Below are 25,490 nucleotides of genomic sequence, written 5' to 3' on the forward strand. Positions count from 1 at the left end.
TGTCATAGAATGCCATGTTTGCTTACAGCTTCAGATTAATCTCTCAACTTCAGTTAATCTGTTCATTTCATTTATAATTTATTTTTTAAGTAATGGGTTATGAATGAAGCTTAATTAAGATTTAACCTTTTAAGTTATTTGTGTGTATGATGTGTGAATGCAGTTACATGTGTATCGTGGCGCTCTTGTGGCAAGATCTTTGATTTTGGTCTGTTGGACACTTGCAGGTAGTAGTGGTGGTCTCATCTTGGAGGACAGAGTGGCAGACTGAGCTGTTTCTTGTCTTCTGGTCTTTTTTTTTTTTTTTTTTTTTTAATTGTTTTGTTTTGAGCAGGATCTTACTAAGATCTGTCTCTGAAATGCTGGGCTTAGAGATGTGTGCCACCATGCCCAACTTTCTGTGATCTTACCCCACATGCATAATACCACCTAAGAACTCATTCCTATTTTAGTATTTGTTTTTGAGACTTGACGTGAAAGCCATTTGATATAATCTAAGGTTTACCATATCTAAGTTACTTCTCTGAGAAAGAATTTCTGATAGAAAATATCATGAATTGGTTAAATAATTAGGTCAGACTACTACTTAAAAACTCAGAATTTTGATATCCACATCCACATGTGGCATTCTAGTTCTCACAAAAGCAGGAAGCAAAGCCTGTCTAGAAACAGTTCAGCAGCAAGAGCACTTGCTACTCTTGCAGAGGATCCAGTTCAGTTTCTAAAAAGTAGTTTTTATAAAAAAGCCTAAAGCAATTATAACAGCACTAGCTATTAAGATACAAAATTGCATTGCTAAATGAGCAATAATTACCCAGTAAGGACAGTGATATAAAATTTTATCTGATTTCTGTGTTTTTATTGTCTCCAGTTCAGTTCTTGTATAATTATACCCATAGTTTATTTTCTTCACAGAGATTCTGAGCTTCAATTTCTGTGTTCATGTTGGCATTCCTTTTACCTGGAATCATAAGATCTTGTGTAACCTTTTGTACTTAGTTTGGATACAAACACTGTTTGGGATTTGGTCCAGCTGTTAAGAACTTTAAGCATCCCAGCTGAGCAGTGGTGGCTCACGCCTTTTTGGTCCCAGAACTTGGAAGGCAGAGGCATGTGGGTCTGTGAGATCTAGGACAGCCAGGGCTACACAGAGAAACACTGTCTCCAGGAAAAAAAAAAAACTTTAGGCGTCCTAATCATCTATAATAAGATAGTAAATAGATAGGTAGTTAGTACCTTTATTACAGAAACGAAGAAGCATTCTGTTTCTCTCAAAGCTAATTTTTATTTTTATGGCCTGTTTATCACAATATTTAAAAGTTAGATGGTATAATGAGCTAGTATTTGAAATGACCTTGGCTAAGATGGGAGTTAGATATTTCGTATGTGTCGATGAGACAAAGACGTCTCATCGACAGTGGAACAGGAAAGACTTGCAGAGCTAGTCATGATAGAAGGTAAACTCTCGTTTTTTGTCTCACTTTTGTGTGAACGGTAGGTGATTGGGCAAGGAGCTTACTTTGCCTCCTTGGTAATAGGGATTGAACCCAAGGGTCTCACAAGGCATGATAGTCAAGTACTCTGTCAGCCTTTGAACAAGGAGGGGTGTGTGTGTGTGTGTGTGTGTGTGTGTGTGTGTGTGTGTGTGTGAGAGAGAGAGAGAGAGAGAGAGAGAGAGAGAGAGAGAGAGAGAGAGAGAGAGAGAGAGAGAGTCAGTTTCAGCTGGGCTTTGTGGCACATGCCTTTAATCCTAGCACCCTTTTGTGTTGTGGCTTTCTCTCTGCATTTTGATATGCCACCTTATCACAGTTCAAAAAAAGAATGAACACATGCCCATTAGAGACATACAGGATACTTGGTGATTTATTTATTTTTATTGGTATTTATTAGTGTGTTGTGGTGGTCGGAAGTGGACATCAAGTATATTCTGCTCCCTTTTCCACCACCTACTTTTCCCCAGAAGAGTCATTAACTCTTCTGTTTGGCTAGACTGGCTGGCCAGTGATCTCCAGTGATCTGCCTTTTTTTATTTTAATGATTTATTTATTTTTATTTTTATGTGCATTGCCTGTATATATGTTTGTGTGAGAGTGTTGGATCCCCTGGAGGTGGAGTTACAGGCAATTGTGAGATGCCATGTGGGTGCTGGGAATTGAACCCAAGTGCTCTGGAAGAACAGCCAGTGCTCTTAATTGCTGAGCCATCTCTCCAGCCCGAGATCTGCCTTTCTTCTTTTCTTCTTTCTATATTTTGGTTTTTCGAGACAGTTTCTCTGTGTAGCTCTGGCTGCCCTGGAACTCACTCTGTAGACCAGGCTGGCCTTGAACTCACAGAGGTCCACCTGCCTCTGCCTTTCTTAATGTCAGTCCTCCACTTCTGTCCATGTTGCTTGTGGTCTCTGTAGTAGATTTGGTTTTAGGGTTTTGAGTATCACCAGCAGGGAGCTGAGAGGAAGATGAGTTGAGAATGTCCTGTTAAGTTGTTTTGCCCCTTAATAATTGTGAAAAACAAAAACTACGTAAGGGAGTTGTAGTCAGACTCCAGACCATTCCCTGACTTCTTTCCATATGAACTTTCAACGTGCTTTCTTATTACTTCTGTTTTCCTAGATACAGGAACGTGTTGCTTTAAGAGTTGCAGCGCCCAATGTTAGGCATAGATCCTATACCTGTAATTCTAATGCTTGAGAGATTGAACTAGGAAGATTGCCTTGAGTTTGATGCCAGAAGCTACATCTAGAGTTCCACACCACTTCAGACCTGTGCTACAGAATGAGGATTCTGTCCTAAAACAAACAAACAAACCAGAAACACCTACCAATCATACACAAAAGGATTGATTAGTGTGCTTTCTTTAACACTATAGCCCTTGACCTTAGACTAACACTTGGTTTTTAGTAATATTTTCTATCATTTTATATCCTACATTTTAATATTGTTCTTAATTTCAAGCTTTTGTTTGTTTGTTTTGTTTTGTTTTTCAAAACAGTTTTTCTTTGTAGCCCTGGCTGTCCTGGAACTCCCCCTGTAGACCAGGCTGGCCTCGAACTCAGAGAATCTGCCTCTACCTCCTGAGGGCTAGGGTTAAAGGCGTGTTCACCATCCAGCTTGAAGCTTTTATTTTAATAGCTATTTCTTAGCTTTTTTCTGTTGAATAAAATCCACAGGCTTAATCATCTGAGAACATACAATTTTATTCCTTTTTGGTAGTCAGTCTATAATTTGATTTTTAAAAGACTTAAAAAAATTAATGTGTATGAATTTGTTTGTTTTTGAGGCAGAATTTCACAATGTATCTCTGGTTGGCCTGATAATCATTATGCAGAGCAGGTTTGCCTCTTTTTGTTTGTTTGTTTTTGTTTTTGAGACAGGGTTTCTCTGTGTAGACCTGGCTGTCTTGGAACTCACTTTGTAGCCCGGGCTGACCTCGAATTCACAATCTGCCTACCTCTGCCTCCCGAGTGCTGGGATTAAAGGTGTGTGCTGCCATGCCTAGCGTGTATCAATATTTGGCTTGTGTGTGTGTATTTGCACCACATGCATGCTTGGTGTTTGCAGAGTGTAGAAGGGGACATTGGATCTTCTTAAACTTGAGTTATAGATCGTTGTGAGCCTCTAAATGGGTGCTGGGAATTGAACTTGGGTACACTGCAGGAGCAACAAATGTTCTAAACTACTGAGCCAGCTTTCTAGCCTCTATAATTCGATATTTTATAACATACCCCCTTTTTGTTGTTTTTGTTTTCCAGGTCTTTACTCTGTAGTTCAGGCTAACATAGAACTTGTTTTCATCCTGCCTCAGTTTTGAGAGCAGCAGTTCTCAATGTGAGGATTTGAATGACCCTTTCTTATGAGTCACCTAAGATCATTAGAAAACACAGATGTTTACACTGCAATTCATAACAGTAGTAAAATGACAGGAAGGAGCAGTGAAAATAATTTCATGGTTGGGGGTCACCACATGAGGAACTGTATTAAAGGGTTGCAGCATTAGGAAGGTTGAGAACCACTGCTCTAGAGGCTTGATTATATGTGTGGATCACCATGCTCAGGTATACTTTTTAAAGCATGTGGTGTAAATGAGTTTCTAAACGGTCTTATTAAATAAAAACACAGAACCAGAAATAGGGGTGAAAATCTGACAGAGATCAGAGGGGTAGGAACAGCTGCCAGGCTCCAAAGAGAGCGACTTCCTTTCTAAGCAGACTTATATGCCTTTTCCGTTCTGTTTTCTAATTGGCTCTCTCAGCCCAGCTACATCACTTCCTCTGCCTGCCCAGCTCTGTCACTTCCTGTCTATCTGTACAGACCTCCTATGGTTGGTGCTGGGATTAAAGGCGTGTGTAACTACACTTGGCTCTGTTCTCTAGTGTGACCTTGAACTCACAGAGATCCAGACAGATTAATGTGTGCTAACATTGCATGACTTTTGTGTTTACTATAGTGGCTGGCCTTCCTCTGATCTCCAGGCAAGCTTTATTTTACTGGGGGACACAGATAAAATATCACCACGATGTGGTTTTATGCTTAAAAATGCATTGCTTATACTTCTCTTTTCTGTTTCTTTTCTTTCTTTTCATTTTTTAGTTTTTGGTTTCTTGAGACAGGGTTTCTCTGTGTAGTACTGATTGTAGAGCAGGCTGGCCTTGACCTCTGCCTCTGTCTCCCAAGTTCTGGGATTAAACGCATGCAGTTAACTATACCTTCCTGTTTCTTAATGCAGAAGTGCTTAACATTAGACTTATGGTAGAACATTAGACCCATTTTCTTTTCTTTTTTAAAATTATTTACTTTTTACTTTATGTGCATTGGTGTTTTACATGCATGTGTGTCTGTGTGAGCATGTTGGATTTCCCTGGAACTGGAATTACAAAAAGTTGTTAGTGGCCATGTGGGTGTTGGGAATTGAACCCTGGTCCTGGAAGAGCAGCCAGTGGTCTTATCTCTACAATCCCAGTTCCATTTCCTTAATGTAGTGACAGACCAAGATAAGGATGCCTGTTAGTGAATTTTATTGCCCTTTTTTGAGAGCACAGTAAAGTCTGATGACACTTCAAAATGAATTTTTTCCCTTAGGAGCTTGCTTTATAGTAGAGAATGGCATTGAACTTGGGATTCTTTTGCCTCAGTCTCCTAAATTCTGGGGTTATAGTTGTGTGCCATCATGCCCCACTCAAAAAACTTTTTTCATCATAATAATGAATTATTATGCACATAAAATTTTAGAAAATGAGAAAGAAAGCTAATCCATGCAAAATAAGTCTGTAAATTGTCTTTAAAGTGATCTCCTGTGAAGCTTAAGTACAAGAAACCACGGCAGTTTTGTTTACAAATCAGATTTAGTTTAGTGCAGCAGCACACAAGAAGCTGGAGATTTATTTGAATCTGTGTGTGTGTGTGTGTGTGTGTGCGCGCGCGCGCGTGCGTGTACATGCTTTCCACTTTAATTATACTTACAAAGTTTTGTGTGTAAATAAAGTAGGTTTGCAAAATAAATTTGATATTGTTCTATGTTGATTTTTTTGTTTTTCTTTTACTTAAATGTTAGATTACGGATTTTTTTCCCCTTTAGATACTCAAAAATGAATTTTCCATTCATTTTTTTTCATGGCAATATCTTTCTGTATTAATATTTTTTACAGTTAGTAAAACAGGAATATTGATCAATTAAAGAAATTAAGTGCCGGGCGGTGGTGGCGCACGCCTTTAATCCCAGCACTCGGGAGGCAGAGGCAGGCGGATCTCTGTGAGTTCGAGGCCAGCCTGGGCTACCAAGTGAGTTCCAGGAAAGGCGCAAAGCTACACAGAGAAACCCTGTCTCGAAAAACCAAAAAAAAAAAAAAAAAAAAAAAAAAGAAATTAAGTCAGCATTACAAAGAATATTCAGAGATAAACTAATCACTATGCTCTTCACCTGCTTTGCTTTGTAGTGGGACTTCCCCTCTTGCATGCTTAAATGCAATGCTCCACACAAACTCCCGAGGTGAAGAGGGCATCTTCTATAAAGTCCCAGGTAGAATGGGAGTATATACTTTGAAGGTAAGTTGCTTGGGAGCCAAGAAAGAGTAAGTGACAATGTATAATAATTGAGTCACAGAGACAGAATTCAATATTTCAACCCTAAAATAAGTAAGTAAATAAATTTGGGAGAGGGAGGAGATGTTCTGGGAATTGAAGGCAGGGCCTCATGAATACTAAGAAGGCACCCTTTGTATATATTCTTATTTAACATGGGTTTTTTTTTTTAGATTTATTTTATGTGTATCCGTGTACCACATACATGCAGTACTCATGGATGCCAGAAGGGGGTGTTTCATTCCCTGGAACTAGAGTTTCAGATGGTTGCTAGTGACTCTGTGGGTACTGAGGATTGAACCTGAGGTCCTCTGGAAGGAAGAGCAGCTGTCAGTGTTAACTGCTGAGCCCTTTCTCTAGCCCGTTTCTTATTTTACAGAACTTCAAAATATTTCAATTACAAATTGAGGATTCTTTTTTTGAAACATACTGCGTAGAGCCATAGATTCTTTTCTTTTTCTTTCTTTCTTTTTTTTTTTTAAAGATTTATTTATTATGTATACAGTGTTCTGCCTGCATGTACCCCTGCCCGCCAGAAGAGGGCACCAGGTCTCATTACAGATGGTTGTGAGCCACCATGTGGTTGCTGGGTATTGTACTCAGGACCTCTGGAAGAGCAGTCAGTACTCTTAATCACTGAGCCATCTCTCTAGCCCAGATTCTTTTCTTTATTCATAAATTTCCCCACTAAAACTTAGTTATGGTTATTATTCCTTTTTTTTCTTTCAGAGCTGAGGACCGAACCCAGGGCCTTGCACTTGCTAGGCAAGCGCTCTGCCAGTGAGCTAAACCCCCAACCCCTTATTCGTTTTTTAATAATGGGAAAAAGTAAAGTTTGAAAGATGTAATTCCTGACCAGTGTTGGCTGTATTGTATCAGAAGAAGAATAGGAACTTTGATCCGATTCCACACCCACATTTCTTCTTCCATAACAAGCTGGCTAATACCTCATTTGTACACTGAAATGGTGACCTTTTCTCATCAATATCCTTTCACTTATGAGTAGGAAAACCAATGTAAATGAGCTTAGTAAATAGGCTGGAAAATGTGTGAACTCATACAGCTAAACTAAACATTCATGGGAAATCCAGGCTGGGTCCAGATGATCAAAAGGTGTCATCTGGTCTTGGTCTGTTCTTTCTTTTACTTTGTTCTCAGTCAGCCTCTCCTCCTCGTCCACGGATTCAGTCCGAGTCTCCGTTCTACAGACTGACAGTCTAGAGACAAGAGTCCAAGACTGAAGCAGGGCTCCACCTCACTCAGACTGACTGACCCGTGTGACACCCACCGTTCATGAGTTATGGCTGTTGACAAATGTCGAATCGTTGTCATCCTTGATGTGGGGTTGTAGTTGAGCTTGTGACAGCCTGATAATTAGGAGAGGGCTTGTTTCTCAAAGGAAGTTTATCAGCAAACCAGAATGGCAGACTATTTGACAGACTGTTGTACCCCAAGTGACACGTCCGTAGAGACCGCTGTCTGTCCCACTGCCTCCTGTCTCTGAGCTTATCACGGTGCTCAGTGGCAGTATTGCGTCCACTGACATTAAGAACTCTGACCTGAGGTGCTGAGATGGTTCAGCATGTGAAGGCACTGACAGCCTGTTTTTGGTTCCCTGGGCACATATAAATGAAGGACAGAACCAACTCCTACAAGTTGTCCTATAACTTTCATATGTGTGCTATGGCACACAGGTACCCAACATAAAACAAAACACAGAAAATGAACACCTAGGTTTGGTGGCCGTGCATGCCTTTAATCCCAGCACTCTGGAGGCAGATGTAGGTATCTCTGAATTCTAGGCAGGCAAGCCAGTGAGATCCTGTCTCAAAACAAAACAAAAGAGGAACAAATCCCACATCTAGCAGCTTAATGTGGTGGCATATGGTTATCAATCATAGTACTCAGGAGGCCAAGGTAAAAGGTCCTGTCCAGTTCTAGATCACCCTGACCTATATAGTGAGCTCAAGGCCAATCTGTACAATATATATAGCACAGCCCTATTCTGCCTTTTAATGTTAACTTCCTCTGACTGTCTGCAGTGTTTAACTTGTGGGTGTTATGGGACTTTAGCCCTAAATGAAGCTTTCATGATCTCATTTTGATACTTTAGCTATTCTAGATCTTCCATGATTTTAATTGCATTCATTAAATGCGTACTGTGTTGGAGAGAGAGGGAAAGAAATCCTCAAAATGTATTTTCTGTTATTACATACCAATTAGTACAGTTCTTCTGATACCATGTGTTCGGGGGTTTCTCCCATATATCAAGCAGTTCTCCAACTGAAGTCAGCTAGCTGCCTTTAATTTAACTCAGTTTTCACTGTTTGGCTATTGTGTCGGTCAAAGGGCCCAGTACTAAAGGTTACCCTTCACTTCAGCTATTAGTTACAAGTCTTTGGATGAGACCTAAGCTCTAGGACTGCTTACAAAAGATGTTAGAGGAAAAAAAAATCTTTGAGTTTTCTATTTATTGTAATGTAGATAAAAGACATTTATGAAGTGAGGTGTGGCCACTGAGTATAGAATCTGTCTTGGCATACCAGTCTCCAAGCACAGACTTTAGCCATGTGCAAGCTCATCCAAACCCCTGGTCTTTAGAGTTTTTATGGAGGATTTGTGATATGAGTGTGATTTTTGTCATTGGCCATCAACTCAACCTTCGTTCTTGAGAAGATGGACTAAAAGTTCCAATTTTCTAATTACATAATTGTTTCTCTTAGTAGTCAGTCCCTACTCTGAGGCAGACCATTCCGAGCCAACAAAGAATCATCCAAACAGACGATCTAATTATCAGTAGAGTCAAAGACCAAATAGCAGAACAATAGGTTTTCCTAATCTGCTGTTGATCAGGAAAGTACAAAAGTTTCAGCACTCTGTAGCAAGAGCTCAGAGTTCACTGTAGACAGCAGTTAAGAGTACTTGCTGATGTTACAGAGAAGCAAGATTCAGTTTCTAGCCTGATGCCCTCTTCTGGCCTCTACAGGCACTGCACACACATGGTGTGTGTATACATGCATGCAAAACTCTCATACATAAAATCTTTAAAGAAAAAAACTAAGAGTTCAAATAATCATATCGTCAAGTCTATGCCAAAAATAGACTAAGATGAATAATCTATAGTTCTTGATCTCTGTAATGCTTACATTTTAGTTATTAAAATTTTCATATTTACAAAATATATTGTGAAACTCTTCCATTATAATGACACAAAATAAAGATTAGTTTTGAATAAAGGGGTTTAGAAAGTTTGTGTTATTACTTGTAAGATTTAAGTTGGACTTGAACATATACATAAGAAGAGTGAAGGCCTTCAAGGATAAGTAGCTCAAATGAAGGAACAGATAAAATTCTGGATGAATTTGAAAGTAGAGGAAATTGGATTAAGTGATAATCACTGTAGTTGGGATAATTGATAAATTAACAAAGTTTTACCCTGACTGAGCTCTGTGTTTGGGTGGGGTATTGAGTAAGTAGATGGCAGAGGTCTTCAGAGAGAACCATGTCATCAGATCTATGTGTTATGATTTTTATGAAAAGGAGATTACAGTTTGGTGTAGGAACTCAGAGTAGTAATATAGGTAGACACAAGACATTTGAGGCACAGAACACGTTGCATTTGGTATGTGTAAAACAGTGGGTGAGAAATGATTCTAAGATCATGAGCCGTTGATCCCAAGGGGATCACAAGTTTTTTGCAAAAAGAAGATAATTATATTTGTATTTCAGATACTTGTTGAACCTACAGGTCAAGATGTCTGGCTGGCAACTAACTCTATAAAAGCTGTCCTGCATTTTGAAAGAAGGAATATAAAAATATGGGGTCTGTATTTTAAGAAAGTGTATAACATAAGAGATGGATTAGAGAAAAAAATTTAAGTGGAAAAATACTGTTCTTGCTCAATCGGACTTAATGGCCTTGGGTAGATGTCATGTGGTGCCAGTTAGATGGAGGGCAATTTTTTTGTGTTTGTCAGTTCAATTTTTAATGTGATAAAAATAATTATATGGGATAACAAAGTATTGATGGAAAGAAAATCCATAAGAAATAACATTCATTTATCCATTTATATAAGCTTTTTGTACTATGTAAACACATAGTAACTAATACTGAGCTCTCATAAAGGCTATGTTGTGAACATTTAATATTAATTAGCTCATTTAATTTCTGTGTGCTCTTTTAAGGTAGGTGCTATCACCCCACCTTAGACACTGAAATGAGGTTATGGGAGATTGAGACTAAGGCTGTGTAACTGGGAGAAGATGAAGCCAGAGAGCCCTGCATCACTAGCCTTTCGTATGCTGCTACTCTTTTCTCACATGAAATGGTCATAGTTATGCTGTCTGTTTAATATTCTCATTATTCAGAGCTGAAACTAAAGAGATTGATGTGATTCTTTAAAAAACAAACAACAGGCTGTGCGGTGGTGGCGCACGCCTTTAATTGCCCACCTTTAAAGCACTCGGAGGCAGAGGTAGTTGGATCTCTGTGAGTTCGAAGCCATCCTGGTCTACAAAAGAGAGTTCCAGGACAGCCAGAGCTGTTACGCAGAGAAACCCTGTCTCAAAAAACCACATAACGAAACAAAAACTCCTTTTCTTGATGCTACTCATTAACCAATATTGAGGACCCAGTTAGGTGAAAATAATGTGATAATCTTGTTCTCCTGACTTTAATTCTAGAATTGAATTCAGAATACATAGGGCAACCCACCCCACCCCACCCCACCCCACCCCCGACACAAATATGTCTAACAAAATCATTATTAGCTTTTTAAACCTGAACATTACGTCTTTTACCTGGATTTACGGCTACCAATTTTCTGTAACTTAAACATATGTGGTACCTGCATATGAATGTTGTGTATAATTTTTATCTTCTGGGTGTAGGTGGAAAATTAATTTATTTGACCAAAAAAAGGGGGAAGTATCAGGATTTCAGCTAATATTGGTGGTTTTACTATTTTATAATAGTAAAAATTAATCAGTTAAGTTACTGTATTACATACTAGAAATTTAGTTTGGATTTGCTAAAATGGTAATAATCCTAACAGGATGCCTACATTTTCAGAAAGATGTGCCAGATGGAGTGAAAGAGCTGTCAGAAGGTTCAGAAGAAAGCAGTGATGGTCAGTCAGATTCTCAGAGCTCTGAGAACAGCAGCAGCAGTGATGGCGGCAGCCACAAAGAGGGGAGAAAGAGCAGGTGGAAGAGGAAAGGTAATCCCCACTGCTGCAGGGCAGTGCCTTCTCGCTCTCGACCATCCGCCTCTTCTTTCCCTGTAGCCTAGTGCTCTGCCTGGTTGCCTGCAGGGGCGGAAGCGTCTGTATTTCACCTGCTGGACACAGTGCAGCAGCCGCCAGCTTCATGGACCTTTTGGACTGTGTGACTGAGAAATTTTCAAAAATAGACTTTTCTAGTCGGGCATGGGGGCACGTGCCTTTAATCCCAGCACTTGGGAGGCAGGCAGGCAGATCTCTGTGAGTTCGAGGTCAGCCTAGTCTACAGAGTGAGTTCCAGGACAGCCAGGGCGACACAGAGAAACCCTGTCTCAAAAACCAAAATGAAACAGACAAATCTGTATCTATATATAAATCTCTCTCTATGTAGATATCTATATATATGCTTTTAGGAGCTGGGAGATTGCTCTGTGGCTAATATGCTGTGTGAGCATAAAGAACCGAGTTTGGATCCCTAGCACATACGGATATATAACACCAGTAAAGGGGATGAGGAATTATGCATTTCCTGGGGCTCGCTGGCCATGCAGCCTAGCCAGCACTATGAGCTCCAGGTTCAATGAGAGATCCTGTCAGAGAGAGAGAGAGAGAGAGAGAGAGAGAGAGAGAGAGAGAGAGAGAGAGAGAGATGAAAGAGGGGGTGTGTTGGTGGGGTTGTTCTGGGAGCTGTAATACGGGAATATATAATGAGCATAAGGACCACAGTTCGAGTCCCAGAATGTTGGCCAGGCATGACAGCTGCCTGTAATCTCAGCCAGCACTTAAGCAAAGACAGGATCCTGGTTAGCTAGACTAGCTCAAGTCGACAAGCTGAGGGTTTAGTGAGAGATCCTGCCTTGATAGAAAGTGGAGAGTACTCAAGGAAGACGCCAACATCAGTGTTGAGCCTCTGCACACATCCGACCTGCACACTACACATACATCTATAAGGGAGAAAACCCATGGAGAGTGGTCACGGTAGACACTTAAATACATGCGTGCATCCACACAAAAAATGTCCTTTTGGAGAACACTTTTAGATTCGGGTTGATAAGTACAGTGTTTCCATTTGCTTTCTACTTGTTCATATGCACAGACTTGCTCACATCAGGTTTTGCTGCTTTGTGCTTTTTTGCTTACATGTGTTATATTCTTGGCTTTTTGGAACAGGGTCTCACCATGTAGCACTGGTTTATAATTGGATATGTAGACTGGGCTGGCATTCAATTGGTTAATCATCATGCCTCTGCCTCTTGAGTGCTCAAACTACAGACTGGAAGTTATGTTTTGGAGTTGTGTTTTAGCAGTCAGGTTTGTCCCATGTCTCTTCTATGTTTGTTACTTGTACTTGGTAATGTGTACTAGCACATTCTTATCATCCGGGTTCTATTTCCGCCGGAATTCGCTCTTGGTAGTGTACTTTCTAAAACTTGGGACAGATGCGTTATTTACAAAGACATGTGTGCACACAAATGCCATACAGTGTATTTTCACTGCCCCGTCCACATAGTCTTCTGGCTGACTTCTGATCTTTTCTACTATCTGCATGGTTTTGTCTTTTTGAGACTATCAGAAAGTTGGAACCTTTTCAAATGGACATTGTTTTATTTATTTATTTATTTATTTTTAGTTTTTTTTTGTTTTTTGAGACAGGGTTTCTCTGTGTAGCCTTGGCTGTCCTGGATCTCGCTCTGTAGACCAGGCCTGCCTTGAACTCACAGATCCACCTGCCCCTGCTTCCCAGGTGCTAGGATTAAAGGCGTGCACCACCACTGCCTGGCATTAAATGGGCATTATTTTAAAACTGACATTACAATTTTTTTTCTGAGTGTGTTCTTGTACACACCTTCATTCACATGTGCACTGGTGCCATGACAGTTGTATACAGATGAGAGGACATCTTACAGGAATTGATTCTCTCCTTTTAACCATGTGAGTCTTAGGGATCAAACTCAATTGTCAAGCATGGCGACAAGGTGTTTTCCAACCAAACCACCTCACTGGCTCCAGATTGGCATCTTTAATTTAGTAATGTGTGTTGGAGATTTCTCCATGCGTTTTCATGGCTTATGGTACATTGCCTTGTGGAACTAAATAGTATTTGACATGATTTGCATATAGCCATTCACCAACTAAAAGATGTATTTGTTACTTCATGTTTTACCATTTATGAGTGAAAACTACTATGAACTTTGTTTTTCTGTGGGCACATGTTGTCTTTGTGTAAATTCACAAGAGTGTGACTGATGCATTGTGATGAGTATGTTAAATGTTGTAAAACGCTGCCACACTACTACAGTGAATGGCAGTTGCTGTTGCTTTGAATCTTTACCAGCAGTTCGTATTGTCTGCCAGTCTTCTAGACTTTGGCCATTCTAATGGTGCGCATCTGTCTGTCACTGCTGTCATTTGTATTTCCCTGATTGCATGTATGGAGAAGTCTTTCTGCATGCTTATTTTCCATTTGAATAGGCTCTTTGGTGAGAAATGTGCCCTGGTTCTTGGCCCATTTTTGTTAAGGTTAGGATGTCAGGGTTTTTTTGTTTGTTTGTTTTTTGTTTTCTAATAATTGGCCTTCAGGAGTTCATTGTTCATTTTGAATAGTATTTTTTTTAAAGATTTATTTTCATTTTATGTGTATTTAAGTTTTATCTGAGTGTATGTTTGTATCATGTGCGTACCTGGTGCCCACAGATGCCAGAAGAGGGCATTGGATCCCCCCGGGACTGGAGTTATGGATGGTGATGAGCCGCCATTGTGGGTGCTGGGAGTTGAACCTGGGTCCTCTGCAAGAGCAGCCAGTGCTCTTTACTGCTGAGCCCGCTCTCTAGCCCTGGATTATAGTCTTTTATTTGGTAAGGTTTTTTTCTGTATATTTTCTCAAAAACTATAGTCCTTCCCCCTTTGGCAGTTTTCCCCTCTCCAAATGTGTGTGTGTTCGTATGTATGTGGATATGAGACATGCTCGTGCATGCCAGTGTCAAGATCAGAAGACAGCATTCAGGAGTTGGCTCTCACTACTTACACCTTATTGGAGGCAGAATCTCTCTTATTTCTGCCACTGCCCCGAAGCTTCTGGGCAGCTCCTCTGTCTTTACCTCCATTTTGCCTTCGGAACGCTGGGATTGTAGGTCAGTGCTTCCAGATCTGCTTTTTATGAGTCTCAGAGATCTGACTCACGTTGTCAGGTTTTTGGCAAGGACTGGTACCCGTTGAGCCATCTCTCTAGTCCTGGATCTGGCAGTTTCTTTTTACAAAGCAGAAGTTTTTAATTTGAATGTAGTCCAGTTTATCAGTCCTTTGTTTTGTGATCTTGAGCCTTTGGTATTGTATCTAAAAGTGATGACCAAGTCTAGGCTCACCTACATTTTCTTCTATATCTTCTAGAAGTTTTATCATCTTGAGTTTTAAGTCTGTGATTAATTTTAATTCTTTTTGTTTTTTTAAAGATTTATTTATTTACATATTTTATGCATATGAGTATTCTATTTGCATGTATGTTTGCATGACAGTAGAGGGCACCAGATCTCATTACAGTTGGTTGTGAGCCACCAAGTGGTTGCTGGGAATTGAACCCAGGTCCTCTGGAAGAGCAGCTAGTGCTCTTAACCACTGAGCCATCTCTCCAGGTCCTAATTTTAATTGTTAAAAAATGTTGAGTATGTGTGTGCTGTGTGCATGGGGGGCAGACAGAGCGAAAGAGGGACTAGCTGGCCTGGGTCTACGCCACGGTGCAGTTTGGAGGTCATTGGACGACTTTGTTCAGTCCTTCCACCGCTCTGTGGATTTCCGGCACCGTCCTCAGACCGTGGTGCTTATGCTGCCGTCATCACCTTTCCTTGCTGAGCCGTCTCACCAACCTCAGTTTGAGGTCATTGTTGAGGTAAATCTGCATCTTGCAGTGAGGATATGCAGTTAGCTGGGTATGGTGGTGCACACACACCTTTAGTCCCAGCACTCGGGAGACAGATGCAGCCAGATATGAATTCAAGGCCAGCCAGAGCTACATAATGAGATCTTACCACAAAAAAGAAAAAAAAAAGTGCAAGTTTTATTTTTATTTAACTTAAATGGTGAAATGAGTTGGACAACATTCTAAATTTTTACCTTAATTTATTCTTAGCTGTGACCGTCATAGATGCTTTACCATTACTTATTTGTAACTCTTGTCTGATTCTGGTCCCAGGCTTGGAGCACTGGCTGTTCTCAGCTCTCTCCTTACTAGGAAAAGAATGTTCATTACTACTAGCTAACACCAGATGTAGTCTGCCTGTCTTTGCTCTCATACCATTTGATATCTTTTCATAGCGAACCTAAGACACGTAAGGAATAATGGCTATATGACAACCCTTTCCCTGGAAGGCTTTTCTGTTATGAATAACATTTTACCATCTATTCTTGTTAATCTCTAGCTTTTTGTTAGATTCTGTTTGAAGAGGGGAAATTTTAGACTTCTGAATACCTTATGGGGTATTGATTTTCCTGCGTAGAGTAGACATTCAGTTTTCCCCAGTTTTAATATCTTCTAAGTTGAATTATGCTTCCCGTAATCATAGACTTGTTAATTTTAACTGCCTTGAGAACTGTTGATGTGCCATATCAGAAAAATAGGTGGTTTTTTTGTTGTTGTTGTTGTTTTTGTTTTTTTACTTCCTTCTCTTTATCCCCAATCTAGTGGTTGTGCTACTCTTGGGGAGCATGGAAATAATTCATTAACTTACTCATTTATGTTCTCTGGTATAACTACTATGCATACAGTTCAAGAAAACTAATTCCATAATCTTAGTTTACAAGTTCATTGGAGAGGCACCAAACTTCAGTTATCAGACACAAATGAGATGGAAACAAAATGAAATAGGGCCTTCTTGCAAATCCTTGATAAATAATTTCAGAATGATCCCTGATAATGATGAACAGCAGCTGTGGCCCAGGTCTTTTATTCTAAAAAAATCCCCCCACCCCCCAGACATGGTTCCACTGTGTAGCCTGGCTATCCTGGAACTCACGCTATAGACCAGGCTGATCTCAAACTCACAGAGATCTGCCTGCTTCTGCCTCCCAAGTGCTGGGACTAAAGGCTGGGCTCCCACTGCCTGGCCATTCTGCAGATTTTTTAAACCCCCGATTTGGGAAGGCTAATGCTACAGGTGAAAGGGGCTTTGTCTTTTCTCCACTTCTCTCCAGCTTCAACTTTTCTCTATAAGTTTGAAAATTATAGAACAAAGCCAAGACATCAGGCAAAGGAAATACCTAGCAAGATTCATATTTTCTAGGTGGCTTCATAAACAAGAAGATCAACATTAAAGGTGGCCAGTTTAAACTGTGAACAAAAATCATTGTCTTTGGAATGTATTGGAACATCTTTATTTGGGGATGGAGTGCTCACATGTTCTCACATAGCCCAGGCTAGTCTGGAACTGACTATTTAGCCAGAGCTGGCTGTGAACTCCTAGCTTTCTTGCCTCTACCTCCCAAGAGCTGGAGTGACAAGCAGATTACCCCATCTGGCTTTATTTTTACTTTTTTGGTTTTTGAGACAAGTCTCACTGTGTAGCTGTGGCTGGCCTGGAACTTGCTAAATAGATATCAATAAGCCGGGCTCATTCCTACCTTTTAAGAGTCACACATGCAGGGCTGGGGTGATGGCTCAGCAGTTAGTGCACTTGTTGTTCTCGCAGAGGATCTGGTTCCTTTCCCAGCACTCACATAGCCGCTCACAACCATCTGTAAGTTCATTAGGGGATCCCATGCCCCTTCCTGGCCCCACACAGTGCACAGGTATACATGGAAGCAAAGTACCCGTTCATGTAAAATGAAGATGGTTTTTTTTTTTTGTTCTTTTAAATAAATTTTTGAAAAAAGCTACACCTGGTGCAGCGACCCTTTGAGCAGTGGCTCTTGTTGCTGGTGCATTTGTCTGTTAATGGCCATGCCAAAAAATTAAGGTAAGTTCAAATAATGCAGAAATACCTTAAATAACAATCATAAAATTCCACTGTCAGTAGCTCCGTAGGTAAATTTGAATAGTATAACCTTATTCTACATCCTACATAATAATAGATGTTGACAACTAGGTAATAGCAAATTCAGCATTGTTTTTGATCTGCTTTTGATTCATCGCTCTTCTAGAAATGAGTATCGTGTCGGCTGTTTCTCCTTGAATTATACTCTGATGAGACAGTCTCTGAAGTTATCAAAATAATTTCTCCAATACTAATTGTTGCTGTTCATTTTTCTTATTTGGGGCTTTGACTCTGAGTTTGACATCATGATTTCAAATGCATTGTAAGACAGGAAGAACATTGAGATAGTATCAAAAACCCACTTCCTTTTTATGTGCAAAAATACAGAGCTCTGACAGCAAAACTGATACTTTTAGTTGAAAATTGATAGAAACTCTTGATATTTATACCTTTCAGCCAAATAGGAACAGACTAGAACTCAGAAACTCAGTCCAGTATTGAATCTAGCTTATTGATTTATATGTAAAGTAGAGGAAATTACTAGTTTCTAGCTTTGGTTCTTAGCTTTCAGACAGGAAACATGTTCAGAGAAGAGCTTAATGGAATTTCAAGTCAAGGTAAGGTGGAATGATGTCAGAAAAACTACTAATAAAATCAACTGTCTCTCTTACTGTTTTTTGGTCATAGCTAAGGGAAATTTCTGTCTTTCCCCCCAAATATGTTATAAATACTATAATATGAAACAGCTGCATGGATAATTGTTGTTTGTTTTGTTTTCTCCCTTAGAGACAGGATCTCGTTATATAACCCTGGCTGTCCTGGAACTTATGTAGAGCAGACAGACTAGCTTTGAACTGACAGATTCTCCTGCCTCTGCCTCCCAAGTGCTGGGATTTAAGACGCTGCATGGTTATAGTTTTTATCTTGTTATAAGGAAAAGTTGTGAGGTTTGGTTTGCTAAAAAAAAAAAAGAGTCAGTGAAATATTCCTTTTCATTGTAAGGGATCCCTGTTTCCCAGAGCACATTACTGTTAGCATATAGTCAAGACTTTTTTTTTTTTTAATCAGTAATTTGCTAACAGGAGTTAGAAAATATGGTAAATCCACTAGCCCTCTGGCATTTTTTTATATGTGCTAAGTTACTGAATGGGGAAGATTGGGTTCTCTTTCAAGTACATCCTAGAAACGAAACTTGTGACAAAGTTAACTTAGGTTGAAAGACTTCTGGGAGATGTTCTTGTTGATAGTGGCTGAGGTGAAGGTTTGGGCACAGCCTGTGTTAAAGATGGCTGTACTATTAGGACTGAGGCTTTAAGGATAACCAGAAGCAAGGGAAAAAGCTTCTGTCTCCCAAGTGATAGAATTAAAGGCCTGTGCCACCAGGCCAGGCTTGATTTTTATTTGAACATTTTAAATGTATGTTTCAAATGTCTGTAAGTTGATAGTAATACTTTAAAAACTTACGCCAGTTGTGGTGGTGGTGGTGATGGTGCACTCCTTTAATCCCAGCACTTGGGAGGCAGAGGCTGGTGGGTGGATATCCATGAGTTTGAGACCAGCATGGTCTACAAAGCAAGTTCCAGGACAGCCAGGGTTACACAGAGAAACACTCTCAGAAACAGAACAAAACAAAACAAAACTTAGTTACTATATGGTTCCTGAAGCAGCAAATTACCACAAACTGTGTGGCTTAAGTAACACAAATTTGTTCTCTCACAGTTCTGAAAGTCAGTTTGTAAGCCCAGGGGTCAGCAAGGAAGCTATCCCTCCAGAGGCTTTCAGAGAGACTCTTCTGTTCCTTGCCTTTTCTGGCTTTCTGTGATGGCCAACTAACTTGCATTATGGCCACTTTATTCTGACCTGGCTTTTTCTTCACCTTCTCTGAATCTGTCTTCACTATGTCTCTTATAAAAATACTTTGTTGTGTGGGATGTGATAACACACAACTTTAATACCAATGCTTGGGAGGCAGAGGCAGGTGGATCTCTCTGAGTTCAAGGCCAGCTAGGGCTGTAAATTGAGACCCTGTCTTGAAAAGTAAAAAATATGTTGTTAAGACTGACTGGCATAATCTAGGTAATATAATCATAAGATACTTAGTCCTTTCACCAATAAAGCAATGTTCGCAGGCTCTGAGAATTCGGATATTAGCACATGTTTTCAGTGGTCACCACTGTCAGCTATTCCAGGTACTTATTCATTGTTCTGAAAATAAAATTTAAATCTTGCCTTTGCTCCATACTAGCTTTGTATCTTTTCTCAAGCTGATTCAGTTTTTTGATAAGTAAATATAGGTTATGAGAACTTATATAGCAGCCAGTGTGTATCTTTGTACTATTTTATTTGCACAGAAAAGAATGTAATGATACAAACCTAGTTATTTAGATTTAGTTATCACTGGAAATAGAATTTCAGGAGCTTGGAATAGAAAATAGAACTTATGCTTTTGTTAGAACATAGAAGGTGCTTTTTTTTAAAGCTGATTGTTATATCAGTTCCTTCCCATGTATATAAACATGATAGTTATGAAGATGAGGATACAGAACCAAAGTTAAATTGTCTTAATATTAGAACATTTAAGAGTAAAGTTGTATGTTGTACTCTAGGCGTTGCTTATTTTACTATGTATATTTCTTATTTTTGTGTCAGTTAGATATCTAGCAGCACATACTTCATGTGTCTTAAATCTTCATGGTCTTAACCAATACCATTTTGCTATAAATGTTTTCAGGTCAAGTATTTAAAAAGAAAATATTAGGCAAAGTGTATTCTTCAAGAGTCATCTCTAGGTTCTTTCCTCTCTTAAATTGAACTTTCCTTGCTCTCACATGAGATGTCTGAACCAACAATTTTCATCTTTCTCCTTAACTAACATAAAATGTATTCATTGATCTTGTAGAAGACATGAGTTTGTTTCCCAGCATCCACAATTGGGCTGCCCACAGTGCCTATAACTCCATCACTAGAGGATCTGATGCTCTCTTTTGGCCTCCATGGGCAATGTCCTCAGATGTATGCATATGTGTTCGTGATCATGTGTGTGTGCATACACACACACACACACACACACACACACACACACACACACACCTTATTTTAAAATGGGGCTGGATCGATGGCTCAACAGAGTACTGGCTGCTCTTCCAGAGGACCCGGGTTTAATATCTATCACCCGCCCATGGCACCTCACAACTATCTGTAACCTCTTTCCAGGTGATGCCACACCCTCTTCTGGCCTCTGTGGGCAACAGGCATTACATGGATGTAAAAAATAAAATTTTAAAATGTGCTCACATGATATTAAGTTTTATAGAGCATAAACATGTGCCTGCCATGACTTCAGTGTGGTCCATTTCAGGCTATGCACAGCAGATACGGACGGCATAGGAAGTGGTTGTTTCCAGTAGAGAAGTCTTCAAAACCCGTCTTGAACAGATAGGCTGAAAACTTGGGACCTGAGGGAAGGAGTGACAGGGTTGAAACAGTGGAAGAATTTTAAAGCAGAAATGGCCTTTTTGTCTTCAATTTAAACCTTTCATAACTTCCCACCATGTTGTCATTATTCATCTTCAAGTTTACCTTAGGACCATAGATACTACAGTTCTAATTTGATAACATGGCTCCTTTAATCAGTTCTAATATAGTAAACAATGAGAAGTCATCTATACTAATACTCGCCCCTTCCCCGTCCTATCATCCTGCACTAGAACTTTCTGAGGAAATAAACTGAAAGGGGAGACTGTTTGCAGGACAACTCCAAAGAGAAGATCCTTTCCTAAAGTGTTTGGTCACAGTTGTTAACAGGTAGCAGCATATGATCTGGGGAAGGAGTGGTGCTTGATATCAACTCTGATAACAAATGTTTCCTTGTCAATTTTTCCCTAGTATCATCTAGACTGTCACAGCCATCCTCTCCTCAGTCAGGCTGCCCATCACCTACCATTCCAGCAAGTAAAGTCATTTCTCCATCACAGAAGCACAGCAAAAAGGCATTAAAACAGGTAAGCATTAAGTCTCTGTTTATCAGAAGAATAATCTCTCCAATTAAAAATAATTAGGAAAGCTGGGCTGTGGTGGCACATGCCTATAATCTCAGCATTCAGAAGACAGACAGGTAGATCTCTATGAGTTTTGAAGATCTCTGTGAGTTTGAGGCCAGCCTGGTCTACAGAATGCGTTCCAGGACAGCCAGGGCTACAGAGAGAAAGCCTGTCTAGAAAAAACAAACAAACAAACAAAAAAAAAAACGAATAATTAATAATAATGAGAGCTACATGGTGTTTCACACCTTTAGTTCTGTTGTGTAATGGACAATGATGTATCGAGGTCCTTTTTCAATAAGACACTTCATCAAATCTTCTGTTAATTACTGAAAATTGTTTGAAAACTTTAGATTGATGTCTTCACAGGGTAAATGTCTGCAATCGGCTAATTTGCTGCTAGTAATTTTTGTACTCTGTATCACCCATTGTATGTAGGGTTTAACATGGTTTTGAAGACCCAGATTTTTTCCTAGTTTGCTGAGGTATATGTTCTGAATCATGAATAGGTGTTTACATTTTAAGAGCTTTTCTTATGTGTGTCTGGTTATTTTGGGGGTACTGAGGATGAAACCCATCACTCAGTGAGCAAATACTTCTCACACTGAGCCACATTCCCAATCCTCAGGTTGGTTTGCTTTGGAGCTTACTGCAATGATTAGGTAGATTTTTTACTTTTAATCTTATATATAGAATCATATTGCTAGATTTTTTTAATATTGTACTAATTCTAAGTATGGAATAGAACCTATGTGTTTATTCTTAAAAAAAATAGCTTATGCAAATTTTTTTTTTTAAATTTTAGTTTTTAAGCCAGGTGTGGTGGCGCATGCCTTTAAGAACACTCCAGGGCCAGGCAGATCTCTGTGAATTTGAGGCCAGCCTGGACTACAAAGTGAATTCCAGGACAGCTAGGGCTGTTACACAGAGACACCTGTCTCAAAAAACCATAAATAAATAATAACTGAGTTTCTAGTCAGCTGTTGTTTTGTAGCACACATCTGTAATCCTATTACATTGGAGGCTGAGGGAGGGAGGGAAGAGTTGAAACCATCCTGGATTGTACAGTAGCAAGACCCTGTCTTGCAGCATTCTTCTACTGTAGTGCAGTTTTGAAATACATCATAAAATAAACTGTGTAGTTGTTTATTTTATTCTAGATTTGGGGAGAAAGTTGTAGAAATTGTCTTTACTCCCTAGGTTGAATGAATAGTATGTAAGATTCCTTTTCCTTGAATTATACTGTTCTTTGTTGTTATTATATTAGTCAATTGCTTTGTCTCCTTTTGTATCAATTTTGGAGATTTTTCTTAGAAAATGGTCCATTTCTGTGCCAGTAAAGTTGCTCAGCTGGTAAAAGCACTTACCCCCGAACCTGAAACCCTGAGTTGATTCCTGGAACCCACATGGTGGAAAAGAAAACTACCTCCTTGGCATTGTTTCTGACTTTTATATACATGCCCCCCCCAACTCTATAATATAATAAATAATAATATAAAAAAGTAAAAAAATTTTTACCTCATTTATTGCATGTACTGCTATAAAGTTATATAATGTTTTGTTTTTTCATTTGTCCTTGTTCATTTCTTTGTTCCCATTGTTAATTGCCAGTTGAGTTTTCTGTTTTATTGGAATTTTCAAAGAACTGGCTTTGGATTGGTTTTTTTTTTTTCAAGATAACTCCTTGCTGTGTTGTTTGGATTGGCTCAATATGCATTCCAGGTTGCTTTTCCCCCCTTCTTTTTCTCTTTTTTTCTTTCTTGAAATGCTTTGTCTGGCAGCATAGTCACATAATCCCAGTACTCCGGAGGCTGTAGCAGGAGGATTCTAATTTCAAGGCAGCCTGGGTTATATAGCAGCTTCTTCCAAGAAGAATCTAATAATCAATAAGTACAAACTGACATAATTTTAGTCTCATAATTTGGTATGAACTAGGAGATTGTATTATATCAAGAATTGACAAGTAAGGAGACAATGGTTACTCCTGTACTGATGCAGTATAGTAAAAAACAGTCATTAAATACAAATGATTGAATATAGGACCTCGTGCGTGCTAGGCAAGTACTCTGTCCCTGAGCTATATACCCAGCCACTATAGCTTTATTGGAGAAAATTTTATAATACCTATTAAATTTTAAATGTACATGCTTCATGAACATGTGATTAAACATTTTAGTGCTTATGTTAAGAAAGATACACAGAAAAATATTAGCATAAAAATTTATTAATAGTAAGAAATAGCAAATGGCCTAACTGGGATTAAAGTCAGTCGTGTGCCAACACCACTCGGCTCCATCTTTTTATTTTTTAAGATTGATTTATTTATTATGTATACAGTGTTCTGCCTGCATGTATGATGTCTGCAGGCCAGTAGAGGGCACCAGATCTCATTATGGATGGTTGTGAGCCACCATGTGGTTGCTGGGAATTGAACTCAGAACCTTTGGAAGAGCAGCCAGTGCTCTTTAACTGCTGAACCATCTCTCCAGCCCTCATGTGCCTTCTTACAGAACTAGAAAACAATTTTAAAATTCATATGGAAACATAAGACCCTGAATATGAATAGCCAAAGCAATTCTAGGCAATAAGATTGCTGGGAGCATTACTGTACTTGATTTCAAGTTGTGCTACAGAGCCATTGTAACAAAAACATGATACTGACATACATACAGATCGATGAAACTGAATAGAGGACGTACAATGTAAATCCACAGCTGTAACCCTCTGCCTTTTGAAAAAGCACCAGAAATAGACAGTGGAGAAAAGACAGCCTCTTAACAGATGATTCTGGGCAAACTACGTATCCATGTGTAGAAGAACACGATTAGATCCCTTTTGGAAATACTAACTCCCAATGGATGGAAAGACCCTAATATAAGACTTGAAACATTTAGAAGAACAAGGAGAAACAATTCCAGGGCATATGCAAGGACTTTCTGAAATCAGTAGAGGTTTCCCAAAAGATTTAAATTGCGGGGCTAGAACGATGACTCCGCAGTTAGGAATGCTGGCTGCTCTTGCCGAGGACTGGCTAACCCCCGCTTGTCAGTCCAGTTCCAGTGGGGTCAAATGCACTCTCTGGCCTCCACAGACTCATGTGCACAGACACATGCAGACCCAACACCCATTCACATAGAATACAAATAAACCTAAAGAAAAGTAAAAACAGATTTACCATATAACCCAGCTAAGTAGCTTGGTATCAGTTCTGTGACACCCTCTCCCCCAGGGGGAAGAAAAGCGCTGTCTAAACAGCTTAAGGGAGGAACAGTTTATTCTGGTTTTCATTTACATGCCTGTCATGAGAGGTCTGGCTTGATGTGAAAGACATGCGGCAGCTGCTCTCGCCTACGTTGTGGAGGGTCTTCTCAAATTAGTGAACCCAGTCTAGAAATCCTCATGGACTGGTCCCACATTTGTCTCCTAGAGGAGACTAGATGCTGTCACCTTGATGGTGTTAATGTCACAGATCCTTGAATATTTAGCCCAAGGACTCTGGCGGGAACACCTGCATCCAGTGTTGCTTGCAGCCACATTCCCAATGATGAAGTTGTGGGATCCACCCAGGTGTCCCAACTGGATAAACAGTGTATAGACAATGTCATTTGTTTTCGGCCATACAAAGAACAAACTTAAAGCATTTTCAGAAACATGGATGATAAATAAATGGATTAATCTAGTCCATGAAAAGCAAATACTAGTTTTTCTCTTAGTTTTTGGTGCTTAGGCTGTATATAGACATATAATACCAAGGTTGTACATATAACCTGTGAACAGACACAAAACTGTTTAGGTTACTAAGAAAAGATAAGAAGTAAAATACACTTTATCTACAGTACATACTTACATGAAAATATCCTTAGTTGTATAATGCCTATACATGATAAAAAAAATACTTGTAAATCCTAAGGGCCAATGACATGAGTCACTGGATAGAGATACTGCCAAGCCCAGTGACCTGAGTTTTATCCTTTGGAACCACATGATGAACACCAGCTCCAGAAGTTAGCCTCTGACTGCTACACTCATGCCCCTGTACATACTCTTAGATAAGTTTTACTACAGTATGTAGATAATAGTGCTGTTCACAAAATGCACAAAAGTAGTGCTGTATTTAGTAGAAGTGTGTATGGGAAAGTATAAAGAAGTTTAATAAATAAAATAAATTGACCAGTGCAGTTGGATTGCACATTA

At 39.4% G+C, this 25,490-nt stretch overlaps 2 protein-coding genes across 8 annotated transcripts in view; one reads left to right on the plus strand and one right to left on the minus strand.

Moving 5' to 3' along the window:
- LOC143270186 (putative Polycomb group protein ASXL2) overlaps window positions 1-25,490 on the minus strand; it is a 342,260-nt gene that overhangs the window by 256,078 nt on the left and 60,692 nt on the right. The window contains exons 3-4 of one of the 3 annotated variants that reach the window (XR_013047176.1): window positions 24,593-24,872; window positions 23,503-24,445 (exon numbers count right to left, since the gene is read on the minus strand). The exons of 1 other annotated variant lie outside the window; for it this stretch is intronic. The gene's annotated coding sequence lies outside the window, so the exon portion shown is untranslated. Of the gene's footprint in view, window positions 1-23,502; window positions 24,873-25,490 lie in introns of those variants that run through there. One more of the 3 variants, XR_013047175.1, reaches the window with a different exon arrangement.
- The window catches only part of LOC143270190 (putative Polycomb group protein ASXL2), a 273,546-nt gene that overhangs the window by 159,509 nt on the left and 88,547 nt on the right, over window positions 1-25,490 (plus strand). For 4 of the 5 annotated variants that reach the window (XM_076559175.1, XM_076559171.1, XM_076559172.1 and 1 more), the window contains exons 7-9: window positions 5,930-6,038; window positions 11,146-11,293; window positions 21,142-21,257. In XM_076559175.1, coding sequence (XP_076415290.1) covers window positions 5,930-6,038; window positions 11,146-11,293; window positions 21,142-21,257 — 373 coding nt within the window. Of the gene's footprint in view, window positions 1-5,929; window positions 6,039-11,145; window positions 11,294-21,141; window positions 21,258-22,599; window positions 22,808-25,490 lie in introns of those variants that run through there. The other variant, XM_076559173.1, reaches the window with a different exon arrangement.

The sequence above is a fragment of the Peromyscus maniculatus genome, chromosome 22 (genome assembly GCF_049852395.1).
Source record: "Peromyscus maniculatus bairdii isolate BWxNUB_F1_BW_parent chromosome 22, HU_Pman_BW_mat_3.1, whole genome shotgun sequence".
Lineage (NCBI taxonomy): Eukaryota > Metazoa > Chordata > Mammalia > Rodentia > Cricetidae > Peromyscus > Peromyscus maniculatus.